At 42.9% G+C, this 19,450-nt stretch overlaps 1 protein-coding gene across 4 annotated transcripts in view; it reads left to right on the top strand.

Annotated features, from left to right (window-relative positions):
• Positions 1-8,398: 8,398 nt before the first annotated feature.
• Positions 8,399-19,450, top strand: part of CRB1 (crumbs cell polarity complex component 1) — a 196,531-nt gene continuing 185,479 nt past the window's right edge. For all 4 annotated transcript variants that reach the window (XR_008306783.1, XM_053248737.1, XM_053248739.1 and 1 more), the window contains exon 1: positions 8,399-8,658. Coding sequence is in view for 3 of the 4 variants with exons in the window: in XM_053248737.1 (XP_053104712.1) it covers positions 8,409-8,658 (250 nt within the window). In the remaining variant the exon portion in view is untranslated. The remainder of the gene's footprint in view (positions 8,659-19,450) is intronic.

Here is a 19,450-nt window from a genome sequence, read left to right as displayed (position 1 = left end):
AAGTCCAGGCAGCCATTAGATTTTGCTTCCCCATCATGCCGGAGACTTACCTACAATTCACCCATGACCAGCAGCCACCCATCCTGACAGCTAAGATGATAAGCTGATGATAAACTGACAGCCAAAGACAGCCAACTTATCAAAGATGCTGCAGCTTATCTAGAATGCTGCCAGGTGAGCCTCCTGCAGAATCCTTGCAGGTCTCCAAGGGGAACCATGACAGCAGAATTCTGTGGCTGATTGTGAGATCGCAAGATCAGTTACTGGCCATGCTGGTTCTGGTTTGAATCCAAACACTGTCTTGGTTGTCAGCTCAAAGTGTCAAAGCACCAGGGGAGAGTCACGCCTGTCCTGCCCCCCCTGCTCCCCACATGTTTTCCACCTAATCGCTTGCTGAAGTCCCTTAGCTAGGAAATCCCTCTACATCACATTTAGCACTAAGGCCCGTCTCTATTCAGAATACACAAAAAAAGAAAGCCAATTAACTTGTGGAACTAGGTGTGGTGATGATCCCTGGCTTACAGGTAGATGGGTTTGAAAGGGGGTTAGAAACATTCATGGAGGAGGAGAGGCCCCTCTGTGGCGATTAGTCAGGATGGCTATAGAAAACCTCCAGGTGCACAGGCTGAATCCCAGATGCTGAGGACATGCAATGGATGTGGCTGTTGCCTTTGCACTCTTTCATGAGTTACAGAGGACTCAGATGTTACAGAGGACTCATGCAGGTTTATTATAACTCTGCACTAGCAGTGGTTGCAGCTCACCCCTATCCACAAGCATCCCCTTCCTTCAGCATTTGCTAACAGAAGGGAAGAGGCAAATGAACAGAAAGTGACAGAGAGGGAAGGAGGGGGAAATGAGAAGGACAAAGAAAGAGGGGAAGCAAGAAAAATGATGGTGCCTAACAAAGAATGAGCGAGAGAAACAGAAGGCTGTAATGTACTTTTTGTATAAGGTTATGAAATGGAAAACAAACAATATTCAATATCTTGCCCCCACCCCACCCCGTTACATCTTCGGAAACAACCTACAGTATGTCCTTATTAAACTCCATAGGCCCAACTGCACAACATCTTAGTTTCCACTGCACATTTTTTTAAAAATACACTGCATAGAATGCACCCAGCTGCACATCAAAATGAACCTTAGACTAAGGGACCACCTATTTGGCCTCCCCAAAGACCCACCATGGCAGCTCATGGCCCCACAGTGGATGGATGAATCCTCCCAAGGATGCTACTCTTACATTTTTAGGGGATAGTCCAGGAGCATTCTAGCTATTGCTCGCTTATAGTTATTATTCTTGCCACTGTTTTAAAACCACATGTTGTTGTTGTTGGAAGTGCTTTTGCTTAATATCTTGCTGACATTCTGTCAGCTGGTATGTATCCTTCACTTCCTGCCCCTCTGGCTGCTGCTGCCACCAACAGTACTGCAATTACTCTCCAATATATTGTTCTATCAGTCACCTTAAGTGGCGCAGTGGGGAATGCCTGACTAACAAGCAGAAGGTTGTTGGTTCGAATCTCCACTGGTACTATATCGGGCAGCAGTGATATAGGAAGGTGCTGAAAGGCATCGTCTCATACTGCACAGGAGGAGGCAATGTAAGCCCCTCCTGTATTCTACCAAAAGAGAACTACAGGGTTCTGTGGGCGCCAGGAGTCGAAATGCCCAATATAGGTGTTTACTATAGTCTGGGAAACAGACCAGTGGGAATTTGAACTGGCAATCTTCTTCTTGTTAGTCAAGCATTTCCCCGCTGCACCACTTAAGGTGGTGTAGTCACTATAACCGGGCTCCATTTGGCACTATGGTCGGTCAGAAAGCTTTCCCACTGGGGGAAAACAGGAGAGAGCCCACCGGGAGCTTTCATAACACATTGTTTACATGGGTTGAGAGATTTTGTCCAATAAAGACTGTTGTTTTTGGTAGGCTGCGGTGGGCAGTCAAGTTAAAGAACTCAAGTTGGTTTGAAAAGTTGTATAGTTGGTTATGTTTGTGTAATATTAGGGTTGTTTTGACTGCTAGTTTTAACACAAGTATTAGGCCCAAGACTGTAACAATTATTGTGGAGAACTTTGTTATGAGGGCTATAGTTATTGTTGTGGTTTGGTTGGTTGAATTGTTAGTGAAATCAAAAGGCCTGCTGCAGTGCTTCTTATCGTAGCAACAAAAGAATGCAGGATATACATAGAATACAATATGTTCAATTATACATACATATTCACCCAGTATGTAGGGTGGAGGGGAGTGGGGGAGGAATATAGGTAGTTGAGGGGGGCAAGTAAAAAGTCAGCAGAGGGCTGGGGGACAGGAGAAAGCTCACCAGCTGAAGCTGTCTCTGCAGTGCTTATATTGCTTTTGTTTTTTTAGGGAGGAAAGGTTTTAGCAATGCCCCACTTGCAGCTCCACCCACCATCATTGGCACCACCCACTTTGGCTCCACCCATCACTTGACCTGCATGCCGCTCACCCAATCCCAGGAGTCCCCAATGTCTACAGTGGCTGGCAGTGGCACTAATCTAACTGGCTGACATACTGCGCAATGCCTTGTAATGGAACGTGTGCATAGTTGCGTGAGAGTGCAGTTGTGCAAAACACAAGAATTGCACAAATGCAGTTGCATGGCAGAAGGCCATTAATTCCAATGGCCATTCATCGCACAACTGCATTTGCACAATTGTTGCATTTTGTGCTTATGCAACTGCACACACATTCCATTACAAGGCAGGTGGAATATTGCACAGTATTTCAGCCACTGTAATTATAGACAACTCATCACACATGGTAACTTTTGGCTCTGGGTGTGAATGCATTAAAGATACATCTAGACAGCAAAACAGTGCTCAGATGGGTATCACGGTGTGGCTAAAGATACACATCGGCATAACTGATGACCATAGAAGGCTTTGTACACACCTCTCTTTTTTTCTGGATCAGGGCCATCGACTTTTAAGGGTTGTGCCATTCCTCACCCTCATTCATAGTGAAATGTAAATGTCCATGAGTTACTGTGAGCAATGACATGACTTTTAAAAGGTAGGCAGCACAATCCTGTGCATGTTTATTTAGAAGTATGTCCAGAGTTGTAGGGAGTCCCCCAGTGGCCCGGGGACAAAGTTCTTTTGAGGGGTCCCCATGCCAGCACCAAAGCCACACCCCCTATTTTCCAGCCTTGCCACTGCACTTCCCCCTCTAAATTTATATGTGGCTGTGGTGGCGGGTGGGTGGGCTTCTCAGTGCTCTGGCTTCTCTCCCCGCTAGCGCTGTGTGGGTTGAACTGTGATGCAGGGGGAGGGGGCTGCTTTCGTGCCCATTTGTAGGCATCTGCTTGGCCCCCGCCGGGGGCTCACCCCTGTGCATTTCGGCCAAAGCAGACCCCTGGGTGGGGGCATGCTCCTCCCATGGATTGGTGGGGAGTGCTTCTCTTCTTCCATCACTATCCCTACAGATGTGCCTTGCTCTGGGCTCTTCCTAGTTCTCAGCGCTGCCGCTCAGTTATGGAAGGAAAAGGGGGGAATGTAACACGCACACCCATTTTAGCCGTCCTGTCTAACCACCCCCTACCAAGCAGCTGAGTGTCCGTTCTGTCGTCCTTTCGTATTTCCCTCCCAGCCCCACTTGCTGCAGGGAAGAAATGCCTGGCTTGGCTATTCCAGGACAGCTCAGCCTGGATGGGAAAGCAAAGGCAGGCTGGTTATCGCTCTATAATTACTTGGAACTGCACCTTTTGCTGGGTCTTTCATTATGAGATGGGTTTTCCCAGTTGTTAGCCATTGTTCAATATCACCTCCTTGCAAAATGTGATTGAACTGTTTTGATAGCTGCTTATGAAGGCTTGTTAGGTGTTTAAACCAGAAGCCATGCAGTTCAACGTTGCCTGGCGCAGTCCAATTTTTAATTTTCTTTGCTCTTTCACTTATTAATTCTGGTGTTATTAATAGATCTTGCATTTGTTGGTTACATTTTTTGACCTCTTTCATCCAGCCTGCTTTTTTATTATAAACTATTGGATTATCCCATAATTTCCCCCAGAATTGCACTGTTTCTTCTTTATTTTAAAACGTTGAAACTACGTTTCTTGCAGTTTCTCCTTCTATGCTTTGGTAGAAACGTCTCTGATTTGACGGGAATTGGAGATTCTGCCTGTGTTGTGTAATTCTGGCTTCATATCTGCTAATCTTCTTTGACACTGCTGTTATTTGCTGCTTTATTATTTCCAGGACTTCTCTAATTTTCCTTGAATCTAGGTGGTATTTTTGGATCAGATACTGTTTGGTGTTTCCATTCTTCAGCTTCTTGTCTTTCATATCTTTCAATTTACTAGCATCTGATCTAAGCCTGGCGATTTTATTTTCTAATAGAATCTTCCATTTAGGTGATGTACTGCTTTCTTTTTTGACAGGTCCACTGATCTTATATATGAGCTCTTGTGTTGTTATTGTTGCTGCACTGTACATTAGTTGGTTTGTTTCTTGCAAATTATTGGTTGTTATTTCTGCAAGTGCAGCACTGACATCTTTTAATGCCTGAGCAAGTTGTTTTTTGGCAACTGTTTTTAGAGCTGGAAGTTGAACCCTGGTGGTGGTTTGGTTCATGTGCTCAGTTATTTTTTGCTTTAGTTCTTGTTGCTTTTCTGTTAAATGGCATTTGGGTTTTTGACGTGAAGGCAAAGGGACGGTTGCCTGGTTTTGATTTTGAAACAGTTCAGCAACAGTGGCATCCTCTATTGCTGACACCTCCTCCACCTGCGCCTGAGCAACTGCTTCAGTTGGTGGTAAATCTTTTTCCATATCTTGAGCCTGTGTTGCTCTTTGCAGTTCTTCCAGCTCAACTCCTGTGAATACTTTATTTCTTATTATGAATCTTCTCTGGTCTGCTAGCCTTTGTTCTGTTAGTTCTGTATCTGGATGCTTCTCTTTCCAAATTTGGTACATTCTTTTTAAATAACCTCTTCTAGTTGGACTAGATTTGTAATAGCAGATCATTATTTCCTTGTTGGCATTTTTCGTATATTTTTTTCGGTTAAGCGACGTTTCTTCCAGTAACCTTGCAGTCTCCAGCCCTGGTTGCTCAACTGAAGATCCTGAGTCTTTTTGCCCACTTGCCACCAGATGTCCAGGGACTATAGCACCTGGCGTGGTCCTTGTTGACCCAGGTGACGACCGATCCGGTATAGATTTATTAAAGTTACGTCTCACCATATTGTTGATGGGAGAGGCACTCTTTGTCTGGCTCCTCTGGTGAGACCTGTCCAGTATGGTTGGACCTCTGGCATAGCTCTCACCTTCCTCAGAGCACACAAGCCCCACAACCATGCCAAGGTAGTGCCTCACTGGGGGTTGTTGTTGTTGTTGTTATTATTATTATTAAATAATAATAATTAATAATTTGATTTCTATGCTGCCCTTCCAAAAATGGCTCAGGGTGGTTTACACAGAGAAATAATAAATAAATAAAATGGATCCCTGTCCCCAAAGGGCTCACAATCTAAAAAGAAACATAAGACAGACACCAGCAACAGTCACTGGAGGTACTGTGCTGGGGGTGGATAGGACCAGTTACTCTCCCCCTGCTAAATAAAGAGAATCACCACATTAAAAGGTGCTTCTTTGCTCAGTTAGCAGGGAAGGAGGCTTACTGGAATAAAAGGTGTACTTATCAGGAAAGACTTCTCTTAGGAAGAGAGAAGCGGGGCTTACCTAGAGGCAGAGGGTAAATCTGCTCCCTGTAGCATTGCCTGTGTAAAGACCTAAGCATCCTCAGAAAGGAGGCTTCTGAAACAAAATATCCAAACGAGGCACCGCAAGCTCAAGGTAGAGAAAGAAAATAAGGACATATCAACCACTGTTTATCTTTGGAGAAATAGCAACCCCTCTGTAAGTTGTAAATTACTGCCACCTTCAGACATAATGCGGAGCCGCGGGTCCAATGGGCTGGCGGGTCTGCCCCCTCCCCTGCTCTCCTATCTGCATTTGGGAGAGCAGTCTCTCTGCAGTCAGCGAGACTGCAGAGAGGTGTGGGAGCTGGCTGAGTGGGCTTCCTTCTCAGCAGAAGGACAGTGGGCCAGACTGAGGGAGGAGCTTCCTACCTCTACTCTGGCTCCATGGAACTGAAACTGCGATGCCAGAGTCTGGATGTAACACTGGCACTGCAGAACCGGAGTTAAGAGTGGCAAAACTCCACTCTACCGGAGGTCCCTTTTTGCCTTCAACTTTTCAGGATTTGGACTTGGAGCAGAGGAAACCGGAGGTGAAGGGACCTCCTGTTCCCTATTATGTCTGAATTCGGACTATGAGTTTTGACAGTACCCTGCAACCAATACACTTCTTTACACTGAAACCCTCTAACCATCTTGCTTTAAGGACCTGTGCGAAAGCAATAAAACTTGTTTTAGTATTACTAAGGAATAAGAACACCACCACCCCACCCCGCTATGTCACCAGAAGAGATACCCTGTGCAGGGCCATGCTACCACACAACAAACCAGAGGGAGAAGGTGATTTTTGTTTTCCGATCCTGCCAAAACAGATCTGTGTTGTGGCAGCAGAAATACCCAAATGTGGGGCAACCCTCACATTTTGTCCACAACTCTTGATAAAAACCTTCACTTGAACTGCCATTCACAGTAGATTGTGGTGACAGTGATCTTGAAAGTGGGCATCCTGATTCTTCTTTCCACAGAATTGGCAGTTCAACATGTTCATTTCCCATCATTTGCAAATTGAATTTTTCACTTGAACTATGAAGTTCCTGCAACAAAAGGAGGCCATTTTTAATTTAGAGTACTCTAAATTATTCTAGTCTGATGTCATCCAGAAGGAGAAGGAGTGTTTGGACTGGCCTTCCAGGGTTTTTAAATTGTTGTAAATGGTTGTAACCTGGTTTTTCTGAGTTTTTAAACTGTTTTGAATGTTTTAACTGTTATTGACTTTAATTGTTTTGTTTTAATGTAAACTACCCTGAGCCATTTTGAAAGGGCGGTATAGAAATCGAATGAATGAAGGAAGGAAGGAAGGTGGGCTCTGGGTCTAAAACTGTTGAAGATCAGAGTTTTAAAACAATATAGCTGCTAGTCTGTACTGTGTGTTATTTAACAGATTAATTTGTTACTTACATAGGACTCCTGAATCAGAGCTTTTTCAGGTGATGTTGCTCTTTGTTGTATGTATTCTTTCAGGGCAGTTTCTACATTTTATTGTTTCTTCATTCTTGTTGATTGTTAGCACACTCCTTCCTGCAATATTAAATCTAACAACTTATTCTTCTACTTCAATGGCTTTAACGTCATTATAAAGCTGTCGCACAATCTTTTTTCTTTCCCCCCCTTTTTCATTAGGCATTAATTAGGGCCACTTTCAAACCAAAAGCTAACAGTATCTTCCAATTTCCCCAGCTCAGGAAAAGAAAAGAGATACTGGTCTGTGTGTTTGCTGTGTACTGAAACAAGAACCAGCCACAGCTTTAGTCTTGGTTTTGCATATACTTGCAGCCTAAGATGAAATAAGAATGCTAGTTTTGGTACTGATTCGGCATTCATTGTGAGTTCAGTGAGTTTTGAACTTGATTGTTTTGGTTTGGATATCCTCCTATTTACAAATCAAAACATATATGTACTCTTTCACATGCTTTCTTGGGATCATCACCTGAAAAACATTACAACATTGAAATTGTCAATATTGCTTGCGTAATATTGCATTGGCATTCATTCATAGGATGACATCCAGACTAAATTACACCTGAGTAGCCCTATTGGAATTAAGTAGTCCTTTAAAGTAACTCCTGAGTAATTTAGTCCGGATGTCAACTATTGTTACTAATGAAGTTTGAAACAATACATTTTTAGAAACTGCAATATTTCCCATAGAAAAATAAAGTGTGGGATTTTTGATGGAATTTTTTCCACCCCAGAAAAATTCCCATCCCACGTTTCTGGCTTGCATAATCTTTAAGGTTCTTTTTTCTTTACCACAAGCTGCAACGTAGCATTAGTAAATGTGAGAATCTGGCATTTAATATCCTTGCAAAAATATCCAGATAGCCTAAGAATACTGTATATTTCTAGTGAGTTCTGACTTTTACAGTTTAAAAAGCACTGCTTCAATTGCCTGGTCCATTTTCAAAAGGACTATTGCTCATATGTACAAAGTGTTGTTATCTGCAGCCTTACAATATAATAGCGGGGGTGAAAATTGAGATGTAATGCAGTTTTAGTGAGGAAAGAAAATGACAACCCAGAAAAGATTGCTCCAGGATGCAGTCTGAGGGCGCCATCTCTCTCCAATGGCAGGATTCTTCAGCACACCAGGAAAAACAAGGAAGACTCCAGTCCACCTAACAGAGAAATCTGCACCGGGTTTGAAAAATCACCCAGTTCTGCGGGAGTAAAATCTTACCAAGCAGAAATGCACTCCGTAGGTTTGCCGTGCATGCTGGCAAGGGGCAGAGATGGAGATGGCATGCAGTGGTCCCTGTGCCTTGGCAGTCATCCTGGGCTCAGGCCAAGAGTAAGAAGCAATAAACACCAACCCCAGCCCTCCTGGATACCAGGCAACTTTACAGGAGGATGCTCCATCAGGCTGAATATGGCTCATTCAAGAACTAACTCTCTCCTCATCTTCTACCTCAGTTTCTTGCTGCTCATCCACTTAAAAAGTAAGCATTGACTTTCTCTCTCTCTCCCTCATCAGTCTGTCAGTCTTGTCTCTAGGGCTAGGTGGATAGGAGAACACTTCTCTCGGAGGTCTCATAATGAACAGAGGCTCCAAAGACAATATTTTAAAAACAAAATGTCAGAAGGGTTTTCATCATAGGAGTTATGAATGATAGAAAACCACAGAACAAAAAGATTTTGAGGCCGCAGGAGTTCAAGATGCTCTGTAAGAGACAGTGTTGTTGTTGTTGTTGTTTTGTAAACAAATAGCTAGTCAGAACCTTATAGTTAAATACTCATATGTACATCAATAATCAAGTTTATATTTCTCTTTTAATACACATAGGAACTATGCCAAACCTCAATGTTTAAAAATGCTAGTGAGAGAATATATTTCTTTTTTTGCTCTTATTGCAACTTACAAAATTGTTTATCACATGTATCTTTGACAGTTTTCTTTTCAAGATTAAAAGCTTAAAACATATACACAAACACACCAAGAAAAACCTCAACAAATGTCACAGTGTACTTAATGCAACCTCTCTGTAAATATCACAATGACCTTCCGTTTGCAGGAGAAGAGGTATGTGTGATTGATTTTTATAAAAGAAAACCTTTCTAACAAACTCACTGTATAAGGAATACGGAAAAAACATCTTTCAAAGTGGGCTTCTTCCATCACTTTGTTAGATGGATGACAGTATGTACAACAGATAAAACTGAAAAGGGCTCAGCTGGTGAGGTTGATGTGTGTTCATGAAAGGAAGGAGCGATTGAACAGGTTTTAAAATGAAGGGAGTGAGTGTGTGCCTGTGTGTCTCTAAAGGGGCTGTGTGATTTGTGTCTGCTGAATCTGAATCTTAATCAGACAAGCTTACAGCAGCTGCCATTAAACTAGACGACTTGGCATTAGTGTACAATGCCGTGTAATCTGGGTCACCTTCTGTTGCTGCATCTCTCGGTTTGTTGTTACTCACAGAGTTTTATAGTCTGGTGTAAAGCAGATGCTGAGAGCTATTAGCACGAGGCTGAGAAATAAATCCGCCAACGCCAAACTTTAGACAACTGATGGGTATGGATACTTTTTAGACAAAAGTTTAAGTTAGCTAGGGAACTTATGTATATGTATATATTTACTGGCTGGCATTTCACACAGTGGTATACTGATGTTAGGGACCCACAGAAGCTGCTGTGCAACATGAAAAGCAGCCCTGATGGTGTTGCACAATTGTCCTGTGATGTAGGACTGATTCTGCACAATAGTGCAAGACTTATTTCCATTGCTCCCAATAGAAGTAGCACTGTACAACCATGCAGACACTGTTTCAAGTCGTCGTGCAACTGCCCTATTGTACAACACTGTCAGGACTGCCTTTCATCTTACACACCAGCCCCAGCATGTCCCCAGGTCTGGTGTACTGCTGCATGGGATATCACCCACTATATTTTTGACACACTTGTTTGATTGTTTGTTTGTTTGTTTGTTTGTTTGTTTACCTACCTTTGTATACTGTTCTTCATCCTGGGTCCCTAGAGCAATCAAATTAGTTTGATCAATAAAGACAATTTAAAAACCTAAGCTATACCCAACAAACACAGCTACAAAGCCAAACTAAAATGAAATCAAGAGGACAGCCACTCACTGGCCGGAGACCTGAACGAATAAGGTAGTCTTTAGTTGTCTCTGGAAGACTGGGAATGAGGGAGTCATGTAGATCTCATGTTAGAGTGCGATCCACAGCCTGGGGGCAATCACTGAGAAGGCCCTGTCCTGTTTATTTGCTAAGCAAGCTTCAGCAGATTTCAGCACATAAAAAAGAGCCCTTCTGACTGACCTAATCAAATGGGTAGATTCAACAGAAAGCAGGCAATCCTTAAGGCATGTGAGACCCAAGTTGCTTACTCACACATCGTACTTTGAGGTCATTCACACAATCAAAAACTGTGTTCTACCCAGGTTTGGGAGCTGTGTGTGCTCCCAATTTTCAGTTGTGTGAAAGCAAGGTAGGAAGAAAACCTGGGTAGAAGTGATTGTGTGGAAGCAAGCTAGGAGAAAAACCTGGGTAGCTTTTCCTCCTACCTTGCTTCCACATAATCACTTCTACACAGGTTTTCCTTCAACCTTGCTTCCACATAACCAAAAATTGGGAGAGCATACAGCTTCCAAACCTGGGTAGAACACAGTATTTGATTGTGTGAATGACCTCATATTGTCATGCATGCACAGGTGTCCACAGATCTGTTACACCCAAGTACAGGACTCCCTAAAAGTGCAGTGATGCAGAGGAGAGAATTATAGTATCAACCTGAGATCCAAAGAAGGTACATGCATGAGAAAACTGCACAAGCAGGCTGAACAAATGAACCACTTTAGAAAGTGAACAGTAGCTTGCCTCTTCAATGGAATGACTGTGATAAAAACATGTGCAGAATCTTTGGATTCTTGCCACAACCAACATTTATTTATTTAGAAAATTTATCTCCTGCTCCTTCACAAAAAGGCAGCTAACAATATTAAATATCAATAAAACAATATCAATATTTATTTAAAGAATCAAATAACACTAATTTAAAAATACAAACATAAAATCCAAAATAATTCTTGAAGATTAAACATGTTGCCTAAGCTAACTCTCTGCTGTTAAGCATGATGATTCAGTCAGCCCAACCAAAAAACATTTAGCCTGACCGTCCAGGCCATCGCGTTTCATACATGCACTGCAGAAAGAACACTTACACCATCAATTACTCTGTACCAGGTAAAGGCAAAGTGTGCCGTCAAGTCGCTGTCGACTTCTGGTGACCACAGAGTCCTGTGGTTGTCTGTGGTGGGATACAGGAGGGGTTTACTATTGCCATCTCCCAGTGCAGTATGAGATGATACCTTTCAGCATCTTCCTATATTGCCGCTGTCCGATATAGGTGTTTCCCATAGTCTGGGAAACATACATAGTGTTTCCCATAGTCTGGGAAACATACCAGTGAGGATTCGAACTGGCAACCTCTGGCTTGCTAGTCAAGTCATTTTCCCGCTGCACCATTAGATGGCTCTCTGTACCAGGGACATAGCTATAATTGAACAAGAGTGGACAATGTCCCCAGGCCCATGGGGTCCTGCCAGGAGTGACAGCTTGCTCTTTACTCTCTGCCTCCTAGTCCATCAGAAGAAGAAGGCAAGGAGGCAGGGGTTCATTCTCACTTTTTGTCCCGGGGCCCACTCCAACCTTGCTACACCCTTGCTCCATATCTTCTTGTCTATAGCAAAAGAGGAAGAAGAAGGGGAATTCCTCTACCTGCTGCTTCTAGCAGCAGCAGCAGCAGCAGCTTTCTCCATGACTCACATTGCTTGAGAAAACATTTGCCAGTGGTTAGCTGCCACCAGTGCCTTGTCGCAGAAGAAACAGCCCTGAATTGGAACTAAATCATGTGGTTTCAAAGCACTACCCCAGTTGGCAAAACCAATTGTGAGGGAATCAGAGACACACTAGGGTGCCCCACATGCAGTGGGCCACATGAAAATGAAGACAGAGTGTTAATGCCTGATGTAGATTAAAGAGCTGAAGTTCCCTAGGCCTACTTTTGAGCCTAAATGAATAGATGCTAGCTGCTGGATTTTTCTCTGTCACAAGCCTGCTCAATTTAAATAAAAATACAGATTATATTTGAAAGATAACTTTGTTTGCCCACATTTTGTGCTGCTGTCCAGCTTTCTGCTTAGAAATCAGAACCAGCAGCTCTGGGAATATGAAGCACAATATGCTGTAAACTCAAGAACTAGGAGCAGGCACAGCCATTTATTTATTCGACAGGTATCCTACCCTGGGCCCTCAAAGGCCCTCATGTTGTATTAGTTTGTGAGCTCACAAACTAATACAACATGAAAATCAAATATGAATCCATAATAATTTTGTTTTAAGGAAGCCGGTTGCAGCAAACACAGCACTGAGTCTTGTGTACCCTAAATACAAACAAATATTGTGGCATAAGTTTTCTCGGGCAGGAGTCAGATGCAACTTACACTGTCCAGCTGTAGAACTCTTTTCAAATTAGAGAGACTCTTGCTGTGATCAGCTATGACTGTTTAACAGAAGTGACTAGATTTTGCCACAGATAATAAGGTAGGACAAGTTTTATAGGGGGAAAGCTAGTTAACTATTCGGCTTGATGAAGAGTTCTCTGTCATTCAAAAGCTTCACATTCTCTTCTTTCTATGACTGTCTTTTGTATGGAGAAATGCATGCCATGTGCTTCTTGGTATAGCAGTTGTTGCCACAGTCTCTTGGTACATATTTTATCATGCCCTAAAGCCTTATCCCATCTTCAGACAATAGCGCCTTGGCCAGTACACCTCTTCATCCAACCTGCACTGTCCTTTTTCCATGCTCACTTGCAAATACAGTTCTCAACTGTATGAAAATTATGTGCAGAAAACTAGGGGCTAGGTGTAGAACACAGGAGCAGTAGCCATAAATCTTTTAAAGCTCACAATCTACCTTTAACATCAACCTGCAACATGGAGCCCACACAATGTACATTTTCCTCACCCTTTTCCAACTTCTTTGACTGCTCCTCTCTGTCTTGCCTCCCTATCTCTGAGAAAGCTAATTTAAAGAAACAGCAGATTGCATAGTAGACCTCTTACTGGATTATACCACTTCTGACTGCAGGTAGGGGAATCTCATGTTTGGAGTGCTTCCTTGCACACCAAATGCTGTCTGAATACACAAAATTAGCATTAGGTGCTGGAAAAGGGGTTCCTGCCTAGCTTTTTTCATGATAATATTGCCTTTTGTCTTTGATGAGTTCATATACAGGAGAGCATATTCCCACTCCTCTCTTTCTGCTTTAAAAACATGAAACCAAAATAAAAGACGGTGGTCTACATACTGCACAATCCAACTCCGGTGTCTCTGACCCTCTGAGACTGCTGTGTTGTGGCAGTGTTACAGAGAAGTTGCACAACTACATAAAGCAGCATGCAGGCACCACCACAAAACTACCATTAGAGACAGTGGAAGTAGTGCATTGCCCATGCACTACTTTAAGTTGTTGTGCAACTCTGTGCCTCCACAGCACCTCCAGGGCTGCCTTTCAAGTGTGCAGCAGCCCCAGAAACGCTGGCATTGGATTGTTCAGCATTTCAGCCACTGATGGTGCTGCTGCTTTGGGACAGCCACCCACCAGTTGAAGGCCAGTTCATAGCTGCCAGTGTTGGCCACTGTAAGTGTATCTCTGATGTAAGTTTGTTGTGCAACACAAGCAGGTGGTCATGCTTATACATTCACCTGCTTATTCACATAGTGCTCAGGCTAGGGTCTATACCACAATTCAACAAAAAGTAGTTTATGCAGAAAAATAATAACTGAAGATGGCTCCCTGTCCCCAAAGGGATCCCAGTCTAAAAAGAAATGTAATGTAGACAGCAGCAACAACCACTGAAGGGATGCTGTGCTGGGGATGGATAGGGCCAGTTACTCTCCCTCTGCTTAATATAAGAGAATCACCACTTTAAAAGGCACCTCTTTGCTTTTTTCTTTTTTTAATCAGGCTCTTCTGATTTGTTGGCAACTCTACCAGTACACCAGAGGATATTATCAGGACTCTCATTGCATACAGAAATTCTGAGAACAGGAGAATATTAACACTTGAACAAATGCAATACATGTCATGATCATCAGTCTACAGATGTCACAAATTTCAAAAGTTTCTAAAAGGCAATTTAAACGTCTTTTGTGAAATAACTCCTGGGCTTCTTTCCATCTCCTAGGTTATTCAGGGCCACTCAAGTAATATATGATATAATATAAATGTTAAAGCCAAACATATTTTTAAACTTGATGTTCTCTTTGGGCAATGGACGGGCTTAGTTTTCTTATCGCTTTTCTCCATAAACAGGGACTTTTCTTTCTCTGGAGGACCATTCCTGTTGCTCTACAAATGCCTAATTAATGTCTAATTATCATGGTAGGATAAAAGCTCTGCTTACAAAGAGATTCATGGTTTTTGCTCTGGCTGATGAAAACCCCTTATGAGGAAAATGGAAAGCACCAGCAGCTTCCCAGCAATGGAAGGCAGGAAGCATTGTTTGGCTGATGAGTTCCTCTGAGAGCGGGTGTTTCAGCCGACCCTCATTAGCTAGCTGTAGAATGAAGGGCCAGCTAGGAAGTTATTCTGGGGCTGCAGTGTTCCTGTAGGGAAGCTGGCTGGCTTTTTAAAAACCCTTGGTTCAAGATGTCACAGGCTGTGTCCTTAGAAAGCTTTTCAAATACAGGAGGCTGGGGAAACCACACCCCATATTTTCTTCCCGTCAATTACAAAAAAGCCTAGTTAATGAGCTAAGAGATATTTCAGTTCTGCACTTTTACTTCCATTAATAGTTCCCCTCAACAGTTCCCTTCATCAAGCAACACTTCCGGTCCATTTCTTTATCAGCACCCTGATAACATACAATTTGGTCCCTTGAAAATGGAACCAGTTCAAATAAATTAGCACTTTTGAGCAATTCAGCCTAAGTGATTTATTCACAACAATACTCCATCCAGATCACTGCAAGGGGGAGTTACTGGATCACAGTTGTTTCCCCACTATTTATACCTCTAAAACATTTTTGCCCTCCAGTGTGTCCATATCTTCCAATGTGTTTACTAGAAGATATGACCATCTGCCTGTTGCAACCATCTCCCACACCCTATGAGCGCTGGCTCAAAGTTGGGTCCCCACACTTTCTTGCCAACTTCTCTGCTTACACACAAACTCACCCCAGAGCATTTGCACAACTCCACACTGGCGTTCACACACTTGATTTAACCCAGTGGCATAGCAAGCTCTGAAAGGGCCTGTATACAAGAATTGAAGCTGGGCTCCTTTTTTTGGAATCCCTGCCCCCACAACCCACCTGCTCCAGGGAGAGCAGACAGCCCCCATAGCCACACTCACTCTGACAGCCATGCCCAATAGCCATGCTCACCCCAACAGCCACATCCCCATGGCCACACACCTCACTTAAATAGATGCATTAATTCTGGGCGTTCTGTTGCAAGAAGTCAAGGATAGTTTCCTAATCCTACAGCGCTTGAAACCTGTGTGGTTATTCACCACCTATAACCTTAGCAACACAGGGAGCTTTCTTGTAGTGAGTCAGACCATTAGTCCATCTAGCTCAGTAGTGTTGACTCTGACTGGCAGCAACTCTCCGTGGTTTTTCAAACAGCAGTGTTCCCTCTGCTCCCTGGAGATGTTGCCAGTGAGTGAACTGCAAGCATGCAGATGTTCTTCCACTGAGCTATCTCCCCATCCCCTAAGGAGAATATCTTACAGGATTCACATGTAGTCACCCATCCAAATGCAAACTAGTGTGGATGCTGCTTAGCAAAGGGGACAAGTCATGCTTGCTGCTACAAGACCAGCTCTCCCTCCCAAATGAGACCTTTACGTCTCCATTGCACAGAGCCATGGAGCCAAAGAAACACAAGAGGCGTCTCCAAGCTGGGTTAGGAAAGACTCCTGCCCTGCCTGAAACCCTGGAGAGACACGGCCAGCAAGTGCAGACAGTACCGCTCTGGAGAGAACAATGGCCTGACTTCCAGACAATTCATTGGCAAAACACCTGACTCAAAGGAACATATGTTTTAAACATAACACAATAAGTATTCCCTTTACTGAAAGGCCCACCTAAAAGGATGTCCCAACTCAGCACAATTTAGATAACTTTAAAAGAGCATTAGACACATTCACAGAGGAAGAAAGGTCTATCACTAGGTCTTAGTCGTGATGGCTATGTAAAGCCTTCATGTTCAGAGGGAGAATACCTTTGAATAAAAATTGTAATCTCAATAAGTTATTAAAATTCTTTCTTAGACAAGTGGCCAAATACATATTTCTCATAAAGAAAAGTATAAGAATTACCTTGCCAAAGGCCTGAGGAAAGAAAAACCAACAAATCCCAAGCAAGTTAGAGAAGTACGTATCTACCACCAATCAAAGCACACATTGAAATCAAAGCACACAGGAAGCTAACACAGGTTGTTTGTTTGTTAGTTTGTTCTTCCTGGTTTACACAGGTTTACACAGGTGTTATTGACTGGTTTGTTTTGTCCAGACATCGAGTCCTTCCCAAGAACCTGAGATGCCAGCATTTTATTATTATCAATATTGTTATTATTATAGATATTGTTCCAAAATATAGGCTGGTCCCAGTAAAGCTGCTTTTTGTAATTGGCTGGTGGTGATTTCTGTGGCCCCTATGGTGTTGAGGCGCTCTTCAAGGTGTTTTGGAATTGCACCTACAACTTCAAATTGTCCGTACAACGTCAAATTGTCCATGTAGAGCAGGTGGTTTATTTTACCTGATGTTTTAGATGTTTGGTATCCAAGGCCTGTTTTGTTTAGTATTTGTGAAAGTGGAATCATGGCAATTACAAACAACAGAGGGGATAGATTATCATCATCATCATCATCATCACAAGCAATTCAAGAATAGGAGTGGAAAGCAGGTTTTAAAACAATGCCCTATGACCCATTTTTCAAATACTTATTTTGATGCAAGTATAAGATCGATCAGAGCACAAAATCATATATTTTGGGTGAGATGGAGAAAATGTTTAATTTTCAGATTTGCAATCTGCAACCTTGCATCTTTGCACTCTGCAACCTAAGTCTCAGGACAGGAGTGTGTGCTCTTGATTCCCATGCCCACAGAAGTGTCCACTTCAGATTTAGGATAAAATAAACCAAGATCAGTCATAACATCCAAACTGACCAATCTTGGGTTATTCTAACCTATTTGCATGAAATAAACTGCAATTTGTAACTCAGTTCAAACCTTAGTTTCAGATTTATTTCAAGTTAGTAGGTTGAAATAAACCAAGATTGGTTGCTACAGACATCATAGTTGATCTTGATTTATTTTCACATAAATTGCAAGTAGATGCTTGCACTGGCATGGTGAGTAGCTATGCTACTGAGGTTCAGGGTAGGGATGTGCGAACCAGTTCGGGGGTTCAGTTTGGGGGTTTGATGGTTTGGGGTTGCACCGAACCTCCCCCTTCCCGGTTTTGTCCAGACCAGGACCAACCCCCCCCTGCGGGTTCGTGAATATATATATTTTTTGGTCATGCAAGCAGGAAGTCCCAGGTTCAACATAAAGCTTTGCTGTGGAGTTTGCTGATTGCTGCTCAAGTTCTATCAGCAAAATATTTGAAAAGGACAATTGACAGAAGAATCAGTCTGAAAACTTTGGCATACCATATTTATTTGTCCATATTTATGGAATAGTTGGCACAATGGGCTGGCTCTGATGTCAAGGGGAACTTCAATTACAGCCTGGCTCTGTGCAACCTCCCTGAACTAGGGGTGTGCATAGAACCAGCTGGCCCGGTTTGGTTTGAGTGCAAACCACAATTTTTTGGAACCATGGACCGTCACTGCTTTTCTCTTTTGACCAGTACCCATCTTGCAGACCATAAGTAAGCCTGCTATTTCTGAAAAACTGGTGAGTTAAGGAATTTTTTCATAATGTGTTGACATTCCTTCAGCACTCTTTTGCTCCTAATTCACTCCTTGAACATGTAAACAAATGAGAGGCTGATGTGATTTCAGGATAACAAATTGTATAACCTAGCCCAACAGCTCTTCTACCATGGACACCACTTCCACTAACCCACTGTTTTTATGACATGGGGCTTGGCTTAGTACTTACTCTCCTTGAAAAACATTAGAGGTTTTCTGAAAATCTACGCAGATTTCACTTTGATTTTCATTTTCACAGTTCAGAATTCATTTCAGTGCTGTGCCATGTGTTTAAAACACTCTGTTTGAAAGAATAAGGACTACCCATTTGGTAGCATTTAATGTGTCTGCTCCAATTTTATGAACATGCAGCCAGCCAAGATTCTTTCAGAGCAGGAGAACAGCAGGGAGCCTACAACAATCCCCAGTTTGAATTTTGAAGGAATTTCCCTAGATTCATTCAGTTTCATCAAGTGCTAGGAGAAAGTCTGATGTTTTTATCATTTCTCTTTTGATCTATTACTTGAAGCAGGTTAGTGCACAGAGATAGAATGTTGCTGAGAAAGGTGGCTTTAGAGAGGAGAGCTGGTCTTGTGGTAGCAAATATGACTTGTCCCCTTAGCTAAGCAGGGTACTCCCTGGTTGTATATGAATGGGAGACTTGATGTGTGAGCACTGTAAGATATTCCCCTTAGGGCAGGGTTGCTCAACTCTGGCCCTCCAACTGCTTTTGGAGTATGACTCCCATAGTCCTCGGCCACTGTGGCCTACACTCAAGGTTTATGGGAGTTGTAGGCCAACATCTGCAGGAGGGCCAAAGTTAAGCAGGCCTGCCTTAGGGGATGGGGCCACTCTGGGAAGAGCAAAAGGTTCCAAGTTCCATCCGGGGCATCTTCCAGGTAGGGCTGAGAGAGATTCCTGCCTGGAACCTTGGAGAAGCCACTGCCAGTCTGTGTAGACAATTCTGAGCTAGATGAATCTATGGTCTTACTCAGTATATGGCAGCTTCCTGTGTTCCTATGCTAGATGTTTGACAGGTTTATCTGGGGGACACTTGGTGGTTACATTTATATGGACTTAGGGTTCGGTACAAGTAACTAAACTGGAGGTTGAGAGGAAATATAGAGTTGTCACCTTGGTTTTCTGATTTGGTTATTGTGCAATTAACAGTTGCCTAACACTAAAACATAAGGAATCCATTCTGAGATGCTAGTTGAAAATCCGAACATAAGAGACCTATGAGATCAGACCAGAGGCCCAGTTAGTCTACAGTGGGCAGACAGATGT

Source organism: Hemicordylus capensis, chromosome 4 (genome assembly GCF_027244095.1).
Source record: "Hemicordylus capensis ecotype Gifberg chromosome 4, rHemCap1.1.pri, whole genome shotgun sequence".
Lineage (NCBI taxonomy): Eukaryota > Metazoa > Chordata > Lepidosauria > Squamata > Cordylidae > Hemicordylus > Hemicordylus capensis.
This window is presented reverse-complemented; position numbering and strand designations above follow the sequence as displayed.